General features: G+C 35.0%; 2 protein-coding genes across 19 annotated transcripts in view; one reads left to right on the top strand and one right to left on the bottom strand.

Moving 5' to 3' along the window:
- The window catches only part of LOC141556660 (kinesin light chain 1), a 65,130-nt gene extending 63,885 nt beyond the window's left edge, over positions 1 to 1,245 (top strand). For all 13 annotated transcript variants that reach the window (XM_074291141.1, XM_074291156.1, XM_074291146.1 and 10 more), the window contains one exon: positions 665 to 1,245. Coding sequence is in view for 4 of the 13 variants with exons in the window: in XM_074291146.1 (XP_074147247.1) it covers positions 665 to 667 (3 nt within the window). In the remaining 9 variants the exon portion in view is untranslated. The remainder of the gene's footprint in view (positions 1 to 664) is intronic.
- The window catches only part of LOC141556663 (DNA repair protein XRCC3-like), a 44,898-nt gene that overhangs the window by 4,597 nt on the left and 24,180 nt on the right, over positions 1 to 16,121 (bottom strand). For all 6 annotated transcript variants that reach the window (XM_074291171.1, XM_074291168.1, XM_074291172.1 and 3 more), the window contains one exon: positions 2,811 to 2,965. In XM_074291171.1, coding sequence (XP_074147272.1) covers positions 2,811 to 2,965 — 155 coding nt within the window. The remainder of the gene's footprint in view (positions 1 to 2,810; positions 2,966 to 16,121) is intronic.

The raw sequence follows: 16,121 nt of genomic DNA, 5'->3' as shown, positions 1-16,121 counted from the left end.
ACTTACTGCAGGTTTGTACATCATGAGGCGCTACAGAAATGTGCTTACTTTTGCAAATGTATCAGTAAAAGATACATGCATGATCTTTCCCTAAAAATTTCTAGTATAGAAGAAGGAATACTGTTGATTAATCCCTAAAATTTTTATTTTTTCATGTTAGCTTCAGGTTTACTCATCTAAACCTTTTGTCAGAGCAGCCAGATAGTCAAAGAAATGATTTGACAGTCACTCCTTTATTTGTACAACCCTGCTAGCTCCCTGGTAACACTATAGGTAGGGAACATAGAACAATGAAAGCCTAAGGGTTAAGGACCATCCATGGACTGGATAACTACTCCTTAGCATGTCAAATAGGAAATAAAGGTACATGGAGCATTTAGGATACAGTGACTTGTCAATGGGGCACTTTGACCTTGTAGGCGCTGGTCCTGGCCACCTAAGGAGGGCTGTGAGAAAACTCTGCTTGGAAGCTTGGGAAGCAATTCATCATTTCTTTAGCTTGCCCTGGACCTCTCAAATAGCTTCCCAAGACCTTTTTCTTATAGGCATCGAAATGCCCTGGCAAAGGCCTGTGGGAGTATGTTTTGGGGAATTTTTCAGGAATCCTAGAGCTACATCCACACAGAACAGCGTCCATCTCCTTTGATGCTGTCTTCTCTTTCAGTGAAAAGTTTCCACAGTGACCTCCCTGTCAGAAGTGTCCACGTTCTCCCAAGACCCACAAAGGGCACAGCTGCTGTCTTTGTAACCTTTCGCTGCTGGGAACACCGTCCCATCTGGAGCCAGTAGGGCTATAGTCAAAGCATGGAGCAATCACCTGAGAGCTGGTGGTTATTTAACAAGGTTTCATTATGACTTTTTGCTGTGGGACTTGCTACTAATCTTTATATGATTTGTCAGGATCACACAGGACCATGACCTTTGTGAGTCTTTTTAGGTGACAAGACAAATCTGGGCGAGTTGGTCAATGTCCCTGAATACCTTTTGTATATTTCAGCTCTACTCTTAAAAGAGAATTCTGCTGGTTTCCTCCTTTTCATCATTTATTCCCTCAACTCTCCTAGAGACTCTGTGGGGCTGACTGCAGGGTTGAAGTTTGTGGCTTTGCCATGTACTGAATCTGCATTGGAAAGGACTGTTCCTCTGTGTATGATATCCTGTTATGTTATTTCATTTGGAGCTATGTGTGCTAATGTATTTTACTGTAAATTTTTTAAAATTAAATTTTATGTGCTCTATACCTTATATTCTTCAAAATTAGCTTTATGTAGAAATATTTTTAAATTAAGTGAATCCTTATAATAGAGATGCCTCCTAAAAATTCCTTATTCCATTCAAGAGCCAGAGGTGAGAAGAAAATGTACATATTAGACTCTCTACCCAAGTTTGTTCCAAACTCAACAAATCATTTTATTTAGGACTTCTGGGCCCTTCTTGGTAAAATGAGATGGCTAGACTAAATGCTCTCTCTATTTCTTTATTATTCTAAGCACCAGCCTTTGTGAGTCTAGGATCCCAAGACTTGGCTCCACAGAATGTCAGGGCTGGGACCTTGGAGACCATTTAGACTACTGCCTTCTTAGGAAAACTAAGGCTCATATAGATGGGAATTAATTTACTTAAGGCCATAGAGTGGGAGGACTGAAACTCAGTTTTCAGCTTCCAATTACAGTCATGCTGGCTCCTTGGCTTTGCTATCTGGAATGGTGAAGGGGACTGGAACGCATGTGGGGACAGGTTCCTTTGGTAGCACTAAAACTGTTTCAATGTACTTTCAACTTTTAAGTAAGCTGAAGGTGGCTCACTCTGTTGAAATTTTACTTTTTCTCCAATGACAATTATTACTACCTTTTTTTCACACTAAATTCTTCACTCAATAAGCTATGAAATGTAACTTCTAGATATGTTTGTATATAGTTCATCATGTATGTAATTAGGAATAATACAGTCTACAAAATTTACTTTAAGGTGTGCAATCTAAAACTATATGTAGACACATGCACGTGCATACACACACATATACATACATACATATATACTGTAACAATACAAATTCATCTTGTCCTCAAACTAAGAGGAAGGTAGTGCATTGGATGGAGTACTGGGCCTGTAGTCAGAAAGACTTGAATTCAGATCCAGTCTCAGATACTTCTTAGCTGAGTGGCCATAGTTAAATTCTCCTTCAGAGTCTATAAAATGGGGGTAATACTAATAAACACCCATCCCCAAAGTGAGTTATATGGAGCAAATGAAATAACTGTAAAGCGCTTAGCACAGTACCAAAATAAGTGTTACATGGATCTTGGCTAATATGATGATGACCAATCATCCAGTAAAAAAAAAAAATTATAAAGCAATAAAAAAATTATAAATATTTGACTTAGTTCTGCCAGTTGACATACTCTCCCAAGATCCCTATATTTACTGCTTCCTGTTTAAATTGGGTTAACATTTAGCTTGGGGAAAAAAAGTTATTGGTAATTGTAAGGACTAGTAAAGATTCTAAGATAAGATAACGTAAGAAATAAGACAACCCTTCACAACAGAGGTTTGCAAAGTACCTCCAGAGGGCCAAATCTGATGTTCTGCCTGGTTTTGTATAGATAAAACTGTTAAAGAATGTAAAAAAAAAAAATTTAAGTCATAAACCATATATAAAAGCAGGCAGTAGTTTGCTAATCTCTGTTCTACACAATAAAAAATGATCACCCCAATTAATTAACCTTGGTATAGAATTACAGTTCTCCCATTTACCTTGAAATCTAAATTAATCAGCCCCTCAATATCTTGTTGAGGTACAGGGTACTCACTATGTCTGCTGCATGTTCAATGAAGATAGAGTTGCCAAATTTAATTTTCTTGATGATCTCCCCTGGAACATCTGTCCTCAATTGATGCTGTAGAGCTATTAGCTGCTGTAAGCGCTTATCTGGGAAAACATCCTCTGTACAAATATACATCACACCTAAAATGCAAAAAACAGGTTCTCTGTTGGCTCCAAAGATTCATCTTAGAGTTCTTGTTTTAATTAGATAGCTACTACAGTCTATATTTTCTACTTGTCACCCCCAAATACTGTTTTTCTATTCCTATATTTTCTAACATTCCTTGTCGTCTTCCAGTGAAGCTGTCTTCAAATGCCTCATTCTAGAATAGAAGTGACTCCGTGTTTTTGAAGACCCTTCCAGTAAAGAATAAGAAGACTTTCTAAGTTTAAAAAAGCTTTTCTGTGTTTGTTTTTCTAATCTGTGTGGAAAGATTCATGAAGTTTGGCCACCAGGGGGTGACTTTTCTCAACACAGTCAGTCAAGAAGGGTTTAAAACTTGTTTTGGAAACATGCTACAACAATAAAATCAGAGGCTACTTTTGAAATTCTTTGCTGATTACATTGGGAAATATAAAGAGGAGAAAGGCAGGTAAGCAAATAAAACAAACTTTCTTGCTCTAAAGCAACTGCCATAGACTTGACAGTGACTCTGAAATTGGGTTCATTTGAGGTACAGGTAAAAGAAGCTGCCCATCACCTTACCAGTTACAAGTCTGTGAGATCACCCTTTATCTGATCATACATCTAGGAAGCCAGATCACCTGATCTTTGTCCATGCATCATGTATTACATGTGAACAGACTTGATCCTCCTTTGGGTTAGTGCCCAAGAACTGTATCTGTGGTGTGAGGCTGTGACCCCTGGAAAGGAGGGTATTGACAGCAGCAAACCTGAATAGCTGACACAAAATCCATGAGTACAATCAAGGACAAAAGGAATTACAACATCATCAATTACTACTTTGTGATTTTGGGCAAATCACTTAACTTATCTGAGCCTCAGTTTCCTCATCTATTAAGTGAAAGTGCTTGATTAGAAGGTCTCTTTCAGCTATGGATCTTATGAAAAATTTAGTTTTTCAAAACATTTTTATCATCCTGGACTCACTTAATCCTCAGAGAAACTTTGAGGTCAGTAATGCAGGGTTTGATGTTTTATGAAGATGGAAAAACTAATGTTTAAAAACTCATTAAAAGACTGGACAGTTAGTAAATGGCGAAGAAAGTTCTAGTGCCTCAGTCTTAATTATGCTTCAGGTTAAATAACCTGTAGCCTTGGCACTGTATTACAAAGTTCGTGTAGTACTACCTTCACCCACATAATATAATAGGAATATATATAATAGAAAATATAATAAAACACAAAAATATGACAATAGAAAATGCAAGATGAGTACTTCAAGAGAATTGTAATAGCTGCACTTTAGATCTGAGGCAGAAAAGTTCATGGAATTAGGAAAAGATCTTTGGAGGTATTGGCATTTAAATTCTGAGCCTTCACATAAAGTTGTCAGGCAAGAATGCATGTTGGGATCATGTCATATTGTTTGTCTTCTCTGAAGGCCTTAGCAATTTGCTGCACTCATAGTCTAACCTTACACATCTACTTCTGTAATCATAGGCAACTCACTTTTCTAGAGTTCAGTTTCCTCCTTCATAAAATGAGACAATTAGATGACTTTAAAGATTCCTTCCATGTCTAAAAGCTATAATTAAGAGATATTAGTAGACAAATTGGATCACCATTTTTTTTTAATGGTTCTTAAGTCATTAATTTTATGAGCATCCATGTAAAATTAAGATCCCAACTATCTAGTCCCCAAGAATCTATGCACACTGGCCTAGGCTAGAAGGAGTCAATGGAGGCCCATCATTGGGCCTTTTGTGCTATCCCTCTAAATATTTATATATAGACTCTATTGAGTCCTGTGCTTCATTTCTAAAAGTAAACTTCAAAATACTTTGACTTTCATTTTGCCCAACTATATACTTCATATATGGGAACTCTAAAAGCTCAGCAATTTTTACTTCTCTTCTCAAAATTACAAAATTTCAAGAGGAAAATTTTTCAGATGCTCCAGGGTAAATTTTCTGTCTCTACTTCTTCCAAAAGCAGAGCCTCTTAAGTCTACCCTTCTTATTCTTGCCCTTCCTAACCAGGCCTTGTCTTAATGCTTCTTAATCCCTTCCCAATGAAGAGACAAGATCTGGGAGGAGGGAGATTGTGGCATTATAGAAATCATAGACTTAAGAGCTGGAAGGGGACTAGGCTAGGCCATTAGAGAATATCAATTTCCTCACTGTGTCCAAAAGAAAGAAAGAATGATATTCTAACATGGCTCATTCTGCATTAGAGTATTAATTCATCCAGACCTTTTGATCAGGAGGTGGGAAGCCTGGTAATAAGTAGTCCCCAGAGTAGTAGCCAATCATTATGCTAATCAGTGTATTAAGGCTTTCTAAGCTGTTTGTCATTAAGATATTAAATCATTCTCCTGCTTCATACTGTATCATTTAACATATGTCTTCCATGTTTTCTCTGAAATGATTTCCTTCATTCTTTCTTAAAGCATAGTAGTATTTCATTACAGTGATGTACCATAACTTGTTCATCAATTTTCTAGATGGGCACCTCCTCAAAGTCTAAATTCTTTGCTACCTCATTGCTGATTTTTTTGGGGGGGAGGAAAAGGTCTATTTTGTCATAAGAAAATGTAACTATAAATTAAAAAAAATAAGTTCCAGGTCAGGGGGTAGTTTATTATTTATTAATAGACACTAAGTACCCATTACTTCATGTGCTGGACACCAGAGTATAAATATGAATGTGAGGCAGTCTCTGCCTGCAGAGGACTTATTATAATCTACTGACAATACACACTATGTCCCTAGATAAATACAAGATATACCCTTACCTCTACCCCTCTTGTTGGGCTAAGGAGAGAAATCACTGGAGGGAATTAGGAAAAGCTTCTTTAAAGAGGTTACACTTCAGTTAAGCCTTGAAGAAAATGGGAGATCCTAAGAGGTAGAAGTAAGGAGGGAATATATTTCCACCTTCATTGTGCAAAGGCACAGGAAAGAGGAGTATATCAAGTTGATCAGCTTTGAATCAAAGTATTGTGGTAGAGTCAAAAAAAAACCTTGAAACTCTAGCAATGCTTTCCATAATGTCTGATCTACGTGCTTTTATGCTCACTAACACTTTAGCTCCAAGAGATCCCAGCATGTGGGATCACAGATAAAATCCTCTCCAATCCCTTGTTAGCCAATCTTATATAATACTGGGAAACAATCTATGCCCACATTCTCATCTCCCTTAAGCAGCTGGTATGCTTAAAGGTCCCAAAGTGATGATTTGGCAATGAAGGTAACAAATGATGCTTTGCTTCCCATTCACTTATTCTGGAATGTTCCAAAAGCAGAGACCACCTAAAATATATCAAAGATGGGATTTTTCTTGTATAAAAAAGGAAAGCTGGATATCTATCTTTAAAGGAACTGTCGTCACCTTACCGATTTTGTGGAACTGCCAAACCATAGACCCATTTTGAATACAGATTTGGATATCTAACGAGGTGTCCATGGAAGGACAATAGTCCCCAAAGAAGCTTCAGCCAGATTAAGATATAATAGAGAAATGCTTAAGAAAATAACTAAAAATATAATAAAATGGGGATATTTTATGGATAATTTATGGTGTTCTGGGTCAATATACCATTTGCAAAGATCTATTTCTATTTGAGCTTGAAGTTACTAGTCTACAGCATCTTATTCTGATCTCTACCTAGCTATAAAGAAGATACTTTAATAAGTTTCTTTCAGATGTTTAAGCCTTGCATGTCAATATTCTCCTCCCCCCCATTCTCCAAATGTACCATGTAATCATCTGAAGAGGCATTTGCTTTTAAGCAAGGAACTGAAATGAGTAATGATAATTTTTGAGCTCTTCAAATTCCAAGTGCTGTTATTTCAGTACGTGCAGTGAGAGCCCCTAATTTAGTATTGCATAATTTCCCAGGTATAATCCAGCACATTCTTTCATTCAAGATACATGTATTTGGTGACTTAACTCTAAATGCATGCCACAGTCTACACCAGGGATTCTCAAACTCCAGCCCGTGGGCCAGATGCAGCCCGTTGAGGACGTTTATGTGGCCCACCAGGTTATGGCAAATGGGCTGAGGGGGCGGAGACTGTGAAGAGAGCTCTCTCTCTGCAACGACATCCATCAAGGAGTCCTTGAAGAATCTCAACATATGTACAGAAGACATTTTGCTCTAATGAGTTAAATGTTATGTACAGTCAAACTATATTCAACAAACCAAAACAAATTTGAATTGTCTATAAGGAAAAATCTCATACTCTTAAAATTAACCAAAAGGACCGTGAAGGTGTCTGTGAAAGCCTACCAGTTTCTCATATTTTCAACATCTACACTTTCAAAACTTATATAGATTACTCTTAGAATAATTTCACAGAAGTAAATAGCCTTTCTGATTACACCTTCCTTTTAATTACATCAAGATAAATAATACACAATAATAACTCAGTATTAAAGAAATTATATGTGTATTATATATATGTATGTATATATATGATTGAGAAAAGATGGGCTAGTTATATGGTAAGAATGAAGGGTAACTGACCATCAACAATGGTCAACAATGATAGCAGTAAGCCCACTTATCTGATACAAAAGAAAGAAAATTCTCAGCACGTTTGTTGCATTCGCTTGGTAAATCTGTGGGAAGACATGAATAAAGCTCCCCCAGTATGGAGAGACTTAAATGAGTTGCCATCTGCATCCCTAAAGGGAGCATCTACATAGATGAGATGATCTATCTGAGAATAAGTGCACTTTGAAGTGAACGGAAAAGTAAGAGGGATCCATATGATCATAGCACTTCTACTCAGACAATTCATTAAGTGCTGGACTAGCGCCAAATTGCAGGGTTCCACATAATCTGAAATGAGAAAATCTTGCAGGATTGCTTGACAAAAAAAACTTTGGTTTGAGGCAGCTGCAGATTTCCTCCCAGTGATGAGATGATACCTCTAAGCAGTTCATTCATAACTTTGTGTCCATTTTCTAGTAGTGAGCCCTTGTTTCAGGCAAGCAGTAGGATTGTGAAACATTCTATCAAAAAGTAACTTTGTAGTAAGTTTGTTCTGTTCCTTCAGTTTACAATGGGGGATCAGTATATTCTCAGATGAAAGCAAAAACTCAACTATTCATTTACATCAGTGCCTTGTTTTTAGTAAGATCAAGACTGCATAAAGTTATACTTGTTCATATTTTCTATAATTTTCTAAAGTTCTCAAAAAACACATAAAGCACTTTTATTCTATTTGGAGAAGCTCCAAGAAGAGATTCACACAGATTAAAAGTTCAATTTAACATTTCCTGAGTATCTCCAATGTGCATAAGCCTGTAGCCTATAACTTAAGACCTCTACTCATGTTCTTTGTTCTACCAGGACCTCCATCTTTCAGAACTTTATCAGGCCATTACCCTCTTGCAAGATTATATTCTCTTCCAGTCCCAAATTTGAGCTTTTGGTACAGTGTCCTCTACTCTTAAATCTCGTTTCTTTGTCTTACTGCGATCAGCCTTGTTAAACTCTAATCTTTGGATTACTCTCAAGTCTTTCTCCATTCCAACTTCAATTTTGAACAAAAGCTGGAAGAAATCACAAAATATTTTCACTGGGTTGCTACCAAATTTCTAATGTCTCAGCTGGGCCCTCACAGTAGCAAGTCAATCCTACTTAACTGGTTCTCTATCCCAGTCAGTATAAGAGATGGTCCAAACCTTCTCCTCAAGATTCCCTCAGTCTTATCACCTGAGAACATCACTTTACACTTGACCAAAACACATTAAAACCATTAGTTGGTAATATCCCGTTCCCTTTTCTGACATTATTTTCTACTAACCCCTTTACTCCAATATCTGATGAAGAGATTTCTTCTTGCCAAGACATCTCTTCTAGATCAGCTGTTTCTATTAGCTTTCCCATGATTTAGTTTTTTAATTTGAATGTCTAAAAATTTGTTTTTTTCCAACCAAACCTTCAAATAAATATATCCATTTCTATTTTCTCGATAGCATTTTATTTTTCCAAATACAAGTTTTCAAAACTCACCTTTGCAAAACCTTGTGTTCCAAAATTTTCTCCCTCCCTGCCCCCCAAGACAGCAAACAATCTGATATAGATCAAACATTTACTATTATGTTCTTAGCTCTCCTTCCCTTCTCACCTAAATTTCTTGGAAAAGCTCTCCACAATTTGTTTACATTTTCTCTCCTGTCATTCTCTTTTAAATCCTCTGCAATATGGATTCTGACCTCATCATTCAATTAAAATAGCTTTCTCCAAAGTGATCTGTTAAATGCCAAATGTAATAACCTTTTCTTAATCCTCATTCATCTTGATCTCTCTTGTAGCAGCTGGAGCTGTTAAAAAACACTTACTCCTGGATAATTTCTCTTCTCTGGATTTTCTTGATAAAATGCTCTCTTGGTTGTCTTCCTACCTATTCTGACCACTTCTACTTAGTAACTTCTACTGGATTCCATGTCCCACCTACCTACTAACGGTGTTCCCTAAAGCTCTCTTTTCTTCTTTTACACTGCCTCCCTTAATGATCTCATAAGGTGCCCTGGGTTCAATTCTCTCTATATAGACAACTACCAAATCTATATATTTAACCCTAGACTCTTTGCTGAGTGCCAAAGCTGAAGGAGGTGACTGTTCCCTATTTCTTGGGCAATTAGCATGCACTACTTAATCAAGTGATATGCTCAGAAGCTTGAACCTTTGTTCCATAAGTTACTTCATTTTTTACCTGTCACATTTTATATAACCAATTGTCTACTGTTTGTTCCAAGTAAATGATCTGTAGGCATCTCAAACAATGTACAAAACAGAAATCATTGTTCTCCCCTCAAACTCATCCCTTTTCAACTTTCCCTATTGTTACTGGAAATTTTCTGTTATTATTATCCCTTTTACTGAGGGCACTACCATCCTTCCAGTCACCATGCCTTGAAACTTTGATGTCATTTCTGAGTCATCATTTTTATTCCAGTCTATTGCCAAATATTTTTCATTTCTATCTCCACAACATTTCTCACTTGGACTACTGAAATATTCTTCTATTTGGTCTCCCCAACATTATCCTAATTCCAATCCATTCTTTATATTGTCCAAAGCTTCTTAAACTGGGAGTTACAATCTCATATGGAATCATGTAATTAAATATGAGGGTGATGAAAAAAGTTATGATTTATTACTAATAAATGTTTGATTTGCCTACTTATTTTATATACCTATATGCCTGGGGCTATAAACATTTCTTGGGTGAAAAGGGATGGTGAGTGGGGAAAAAAATGAGAAAGTCCTGATACAAATGACAAAGTGATTTTCTTAATGCATTCAACAAACTCCAATGGCTCCCCATTATTTACAAGATTAAATATCAATTCCTCTGGCATTTAAAGTTCTTCATAACGTGTCCCCTTCCTGATTTTGTAGTCTTCTAATATATTACTCCCTTCTATGTATTTTACAATTTAGTAATACTTGCTTATTTGCTATTCTCTAAATCGAAGTTTCTTAAACTGTGGGTTATGACCCCATGTGGGGTTCATGAAAAATTTGGCAACAGTAAAAGGTATCAAGTAAAAATAAACAAGCACTTCCCATCTCATTAGTATGCAAATTTGCTTTCATTTTTAATAAATGATAAAATTACATGTATATCATTGTTTTGAAATAAATTTATTTATGATATTTTATCAGTAAATGTTTGATTTGTATACCCAAGGTTGCATAAAAATTTCTTGGGTGAAAAGGGATTGCAAGTGGAAAAAATTAAGAAGCCCTGCTGTAAATGAATAATACACTGGAATATTCTTCACTATGCCAGGAATTCTCTTCCTACTTATCTCAGTCTCTTAGTATTCCTAGCTAACTTCAAGACTCAGCCAAAATGCTACCTTTTACAGATTATTTAGTAGATACCACTAAAGTCATTTAAGCAGTAGAAGGATCTCTATCAAGGACCTTTCCATCAAGAGACAAGATGGAGCACACTCAAAATATACTCCTTATAGGTTAGTATAGTTTTGCAACATCTGCTAATATTCTTATTATGTTGGCTAAGTTAGTTTTCCCCAAAAAAGGCACTGAAACTATTCTTAAGACTTAACTGGACCAGGAGATGAAGGATTGAAATATTGACATAGCTTCCTGATGGCCTAATGCATAAAAGAATCCAGCACATCAGGATGAGCAAGTTAAGAGTCCCTGCTACTCTGAGAATCAATATACCTGATCTTCTGTAGAAGGGTTAGGGGAGCTGTGCCCAAATGAACCAAAACTTTATCTTTGCTAAAAATCCTTCCTGTTGTTAAATAGTGTTAAATAAATCTCTTTTTTAGCATAATGTAGATCATTCCAAACCAGAGTCCAAAGCCTTAGTCAAGCTTAGCTCAGAACATGGCCAGTTATCTCTGTAACGTGTAACATAATGCTTATGACTTACCTCAATAATCTACAGGATAAAATAAAAACTTCACATAGTAAAATTTGATATTATAATAATGACTCACAAGGAGCTAGTGTGGCACAACAGAAAGAGAGCTGGTCTTCGAGTCAGGATAATATGGGTTCAAGTTTTACTTCTGATATATATGGGATGGCTGATTTGAGTAAAACATCAACCTCTCAAAGCAAGACAACATTCCAAGATTTTAAGTAACAGAATAAGCATCGATCTATAGTGATAGAGGTAGTTTCTTCACCTGGAACACCTTAATAATAATAAAATCATAGGAAAAGCTTCTCTCCTAATAGTTGACATTAAGGCCCTCGATGATCTTAAAGTGCTTTATCTCGCTGACCTGTGACAGAAGCAAGGCAAGCTCGGTGAGGTTGCCCACAATCCCACAGCTGGCTATTTTATGTCAGCCTGGATTTGATCTCCAGCCCTCTAACTTGTGTGCCATGAAGTAGCAGAAAGAGCACTGGTTTTGGACACAGAGGACTTGCCATCAATACAAATTCTTCCTCATGGCCTGTATAACCTGGGTCAGTCACTGAATTTCTGTGGAACTCAATGATCTCATCTGTAAAATGAGATGGTTGGACTCCTGGGTGAGTGCTCTTTCCACTAATATATGTTACCAAAAATATGATATTGGTTGATATCGATGAAATAATGCTTAGCCAAAGGATTACATTCTATTGGCCAAAGAAGTCAGCTCTTTTTTAGCTCTTTTCCCAAAGTCATCACTTGTGCCCACCATTAAAGGAAGAAATGCCCCAAACATTGTAAACATTAAATTTTACTGAAACAGAATGATACACCTGATGCAATTAAGCAAAATTTAATAGTACCTTCTATGTTTATGTGCCAGGAAGTAGGGCAGGTATTGAGGATAAAAATTTTTTTTTAATAGTGAAATGATAAAATCCCTATCTTCAAAAAACCCACATCAGCCTATTTGAGGGTGGATGAAAGGGAACACATATCAAACAGGCTAACACAACTTTTACTGGTTTTTAAAAAGAACATTATGAATTTGAAGAAAAAGACTAAATTAAACTGGCTTTTTCTATCAAATTTAAGCAAAGATAGAAAACAAAACAGTTCAGCAAACTAACAAGCACTATAAAATGACTTCTCAAAATGGCACCAAGACAACCGAGAGACAATGTGTCCTATTTTCTTGGTTAACTTCCAAGCCATACGAAAGAACAATGAGCTAGTACAGAGACAGAATACATGGAATAAATTTGTTTCCTTTGAAAACATTTATTGTGAAACTGAATGTTAGAAGAAGTCTCAGCAAATAAATATGTACAAGAGAATGTCATATCTAAATAACAACATATTTTTCAATTGACACTATAAGAAGAAAATATGGCCAAAGGCTGGGAATTTCAGGAAGCCAGATAGAAAAGACCTGGAATCAATCCTATCTCTAGCTAATTTTTTTTGAGTTGGTATAGTGAAAAATTTCAGACAGGCCAACTATGGAAACTTGTTTTGTAAGAGTTTTTCTTTTCCCCTAGTAGAAAGGAGAGATACAAGGGAGAGAAAACAAATTCTTATTAATTGGGAAAAAAATAATTCCAGAGCTGGTGTAGTATATTAGAAAAAGTGTTAAAGTAGAATAAGCCAAACAAGGTTCAAATTCAGGCTCTGACATTTATTAGCTCTGTGGTAATGACTAAATCATTTAAATTTTCTGAGATGCAATCTCCACAGGGGGATCATAACATTTACCACTATGTGTCAGAATTAAAAAAATAATAAAATAAAATAAAATTTTTCTATTTAGAGCACTAGGTAAATGTAAATTATTATTAGCTGTAGTAGTAATAGAAAGAGGAATTAGAACAACTGAGCAGTCATTAACAACTTGATGTACATTCCGCAGGAGGTCTCTAGTGGAAGGCTACAGCATTTTGTCCTTGGCCTTATGATCTTCAATGATTTTGTGACTGATTTTTACAAAGACAAAAATGGCATGATATCACATTTTCAGGTGACTCAAAGCTTGGTGAAATAGTTAATATATGAGATGACAAAATTCAAAATAAAAAATATCTCAGTGGGGTAGCATGATGGAAAGGTATTACGATAAAAACAGTTGTCTCAAAGACAGCAGAATACAAGACCCAAGAGAAGCATAAAAAGATAAACGGAAAAGAGAAATCATAAAGGATTCAATAAGGTTAAACAGTATACATTCCTGCATGGGAAGATAATACTTGTAACTCCTAAGAACTTTATCATTATTAGGATAGTTAGAAGGAGTCTACATAGACAGATGAGATGTCATGGGTATGAGTTAATTATGATAGGTTTGATATTTAAAAAGGGGAGGGGCCTAAGAAAAAAGGATGTTCTGGGAGAAAGGGGAAGGGAGAAATAGAATGAGATTATAGTATCTAAACTTTTTTTTAAAATAAAGGTAAATGAATTACAGGAGGAAATAGTAAAATTATACTAGTGGGAGATTTCAACTTTCTCCTCAAAACTAGATAAAAAAAAAAAAAAGAAGAAGAAGAAAATTAAGGAAATAATAGAATATTTTAAAAATTAGGACAAACTTCTGGAGAAAACTGAATGAGAACAAAAGAAACATACCTTTTTTCTTACAAGTGAATTCTACCAAACATTTATTTTAGTTTTAAATTTTTAAAAAAGATTTTTATTTTCAAAATAAATGCATGGATAATTTTCAACATTGACCCTTGCATAGCCTCGTGTTTCAGATTTCCCCCTCCTTTTCCCCACTCCCTCCTCTAGATGACAAGCAATCCAATATGGGACATACCTTTTTCTTAACATTATATGTCATCTATGATCTTTTATTATGGTATAAAATGAAGAAAAGTCATAATGCAATAAAAATTATAGCTAACAAAGGGCCATGGAAACATAGATTAAAAATCAGTTTAAAACTAAAAAGTGTAATCATAAAGAATGAGTCAAGGAAAAAAAATCACAGAAACAATTTCATTAAAGAGAATGACAGCAATTTTTTAAAATACCAAAATTTATGGGATAAGCAAAAGTAGTACTTAGAGAAAAGTTCATATCTTCCCCCCCTCCAAGGCAATTAGGGTTAAGAATTAAGTGACTTTCCCAGGATCACACAGCTAGTAAGTGTTAAGTGTCTGGTCCTCCTGACTTCAAGGTTAGTGCTCTAACCATTGTATCATCTACCTGCCCCAAAGTTCATATCTTTAAATGCTTACTCTAATAAAACAGAGATAGAGTAGGTCAATTAAGTGAGTATGCAACTAAAGGGGGGAAAAAACAACTAGAAAAGAATAAATTTTAAAGCTCCAATTAAATACCAGATACCAAACTGGATCAATAAAATTGAAAAGTCAAGAAAACTACTGAACTAATAAAACTATCAGTTGATTTTTCAGAAAAAAAATACCAAACAAACCAATAAAATAAATCATTGGTTAATGTGATTTTTAAAAATTACCAATATCAAAAATGAAAAGGGTACATTCACCATCAATGAAGATACAATTAAAGCAATTATGAGGAGCTATTTTGTCCAATTACATGCCAATAAATCTAACAATTTAAGTGAAATGGATGAATATTTACAAAATATAAATTGTCCAGATTAACAAAAGAATAATTAAATAACTATTTTAGAAAAAAGAAATTGAGTAAGTCATCCATGAATTCTTAAGAAAAAATCAACAGGACCCAATGGATTCACAAGTGATTTCTACCAAATATTTAAAGAATATATAATTCCAATACTATATAAACTATTTGGAAAAGTAACCAAAGAAGGAGTCCTATCAAATTAATGACACAAATATGCTACCAATACCTAAACCAGGAAGAGCAAAAGAAGAGAAAGAAAACTACAGACCAATATTCCTAAAGGAATATTGATGCAAAAATGTTTACTAGCAAAGAGGTAACATATCAGCAATATATCACAAAGATCACTTATTACTACAAATACAATGAGGTGGGATTTGCATCAAGAATGCAGGGCTAATTGAATATTAGGAAAACTATCACATAATTGACTATATTGATAATAAAACCAACAAAAATCATATAATTATCTCAATAAGTTCAGAAAAAATGTTTGCTAAAACCCAACATTCAATTCTATTAAAAACCAACACAAAACATAGGAATAAATGGAGCTTTCCTTAAAATGAGAAATAATATTTACTTAAAACCAACAGCAAACATGATATGTAATGGAGATAAGCTAGAAGCCTTTCAATAACTTGTATAAATCAAGTCTGCCCATGATGACCTACTATTATTCAATATTGTACAAGAAAAATTAGCTTTAACAAAAAGAGAACAAAAATTGAAGGTATCAGAATAAGCAATGAGGAAACAAAGCTATTGATTTTCTCTATAGATGATATAATGATATATTTGGAGAATCATAGATAATCAATTAAAATATTTAAAATAATGTACAATTTCAGCAAAGTTGTAGGACTTAAAACCTCTTGCAAATTATTAGAATTTCTAATTGTTACCAGTGAAGTCCAGCAGCAAGAAATAAGAGAAATTCCATTTAAAACAAATGCAGATAACAATAAATACTTGCAAGTCTACCTACCAAGAGCCATATGAATACAATTTCAAAAACACTTTTCACATAAAACTCAGATCTATACAAATGAAAAAAATGTTCATTGCTCATAAAGAAACTGAATTGATATAATAAAAATGACAATCTACCTAAATAAATGAATTTTTTTCCAGTGGC

This window comes from Sminthopsis crassicaudata, chromosome 2 (assembly GCF_048593235.1).
Source record: "Sminthopsis crassicaudata isolate SCR6 chromosome 2, ASM4859323v1, whole genome shotgun sequence".
NCBI lineage: Eukaryota > Metazoa > Chordata > Mammalia > Dasyuromorphia > Dasyuridae > Sminthopsis > Sminthopsis crassicaudata.
Note: the sequence above shows the minus strand (reverse complement) of the source record. Positions and strands in the feature narration are given on the sequence as shown.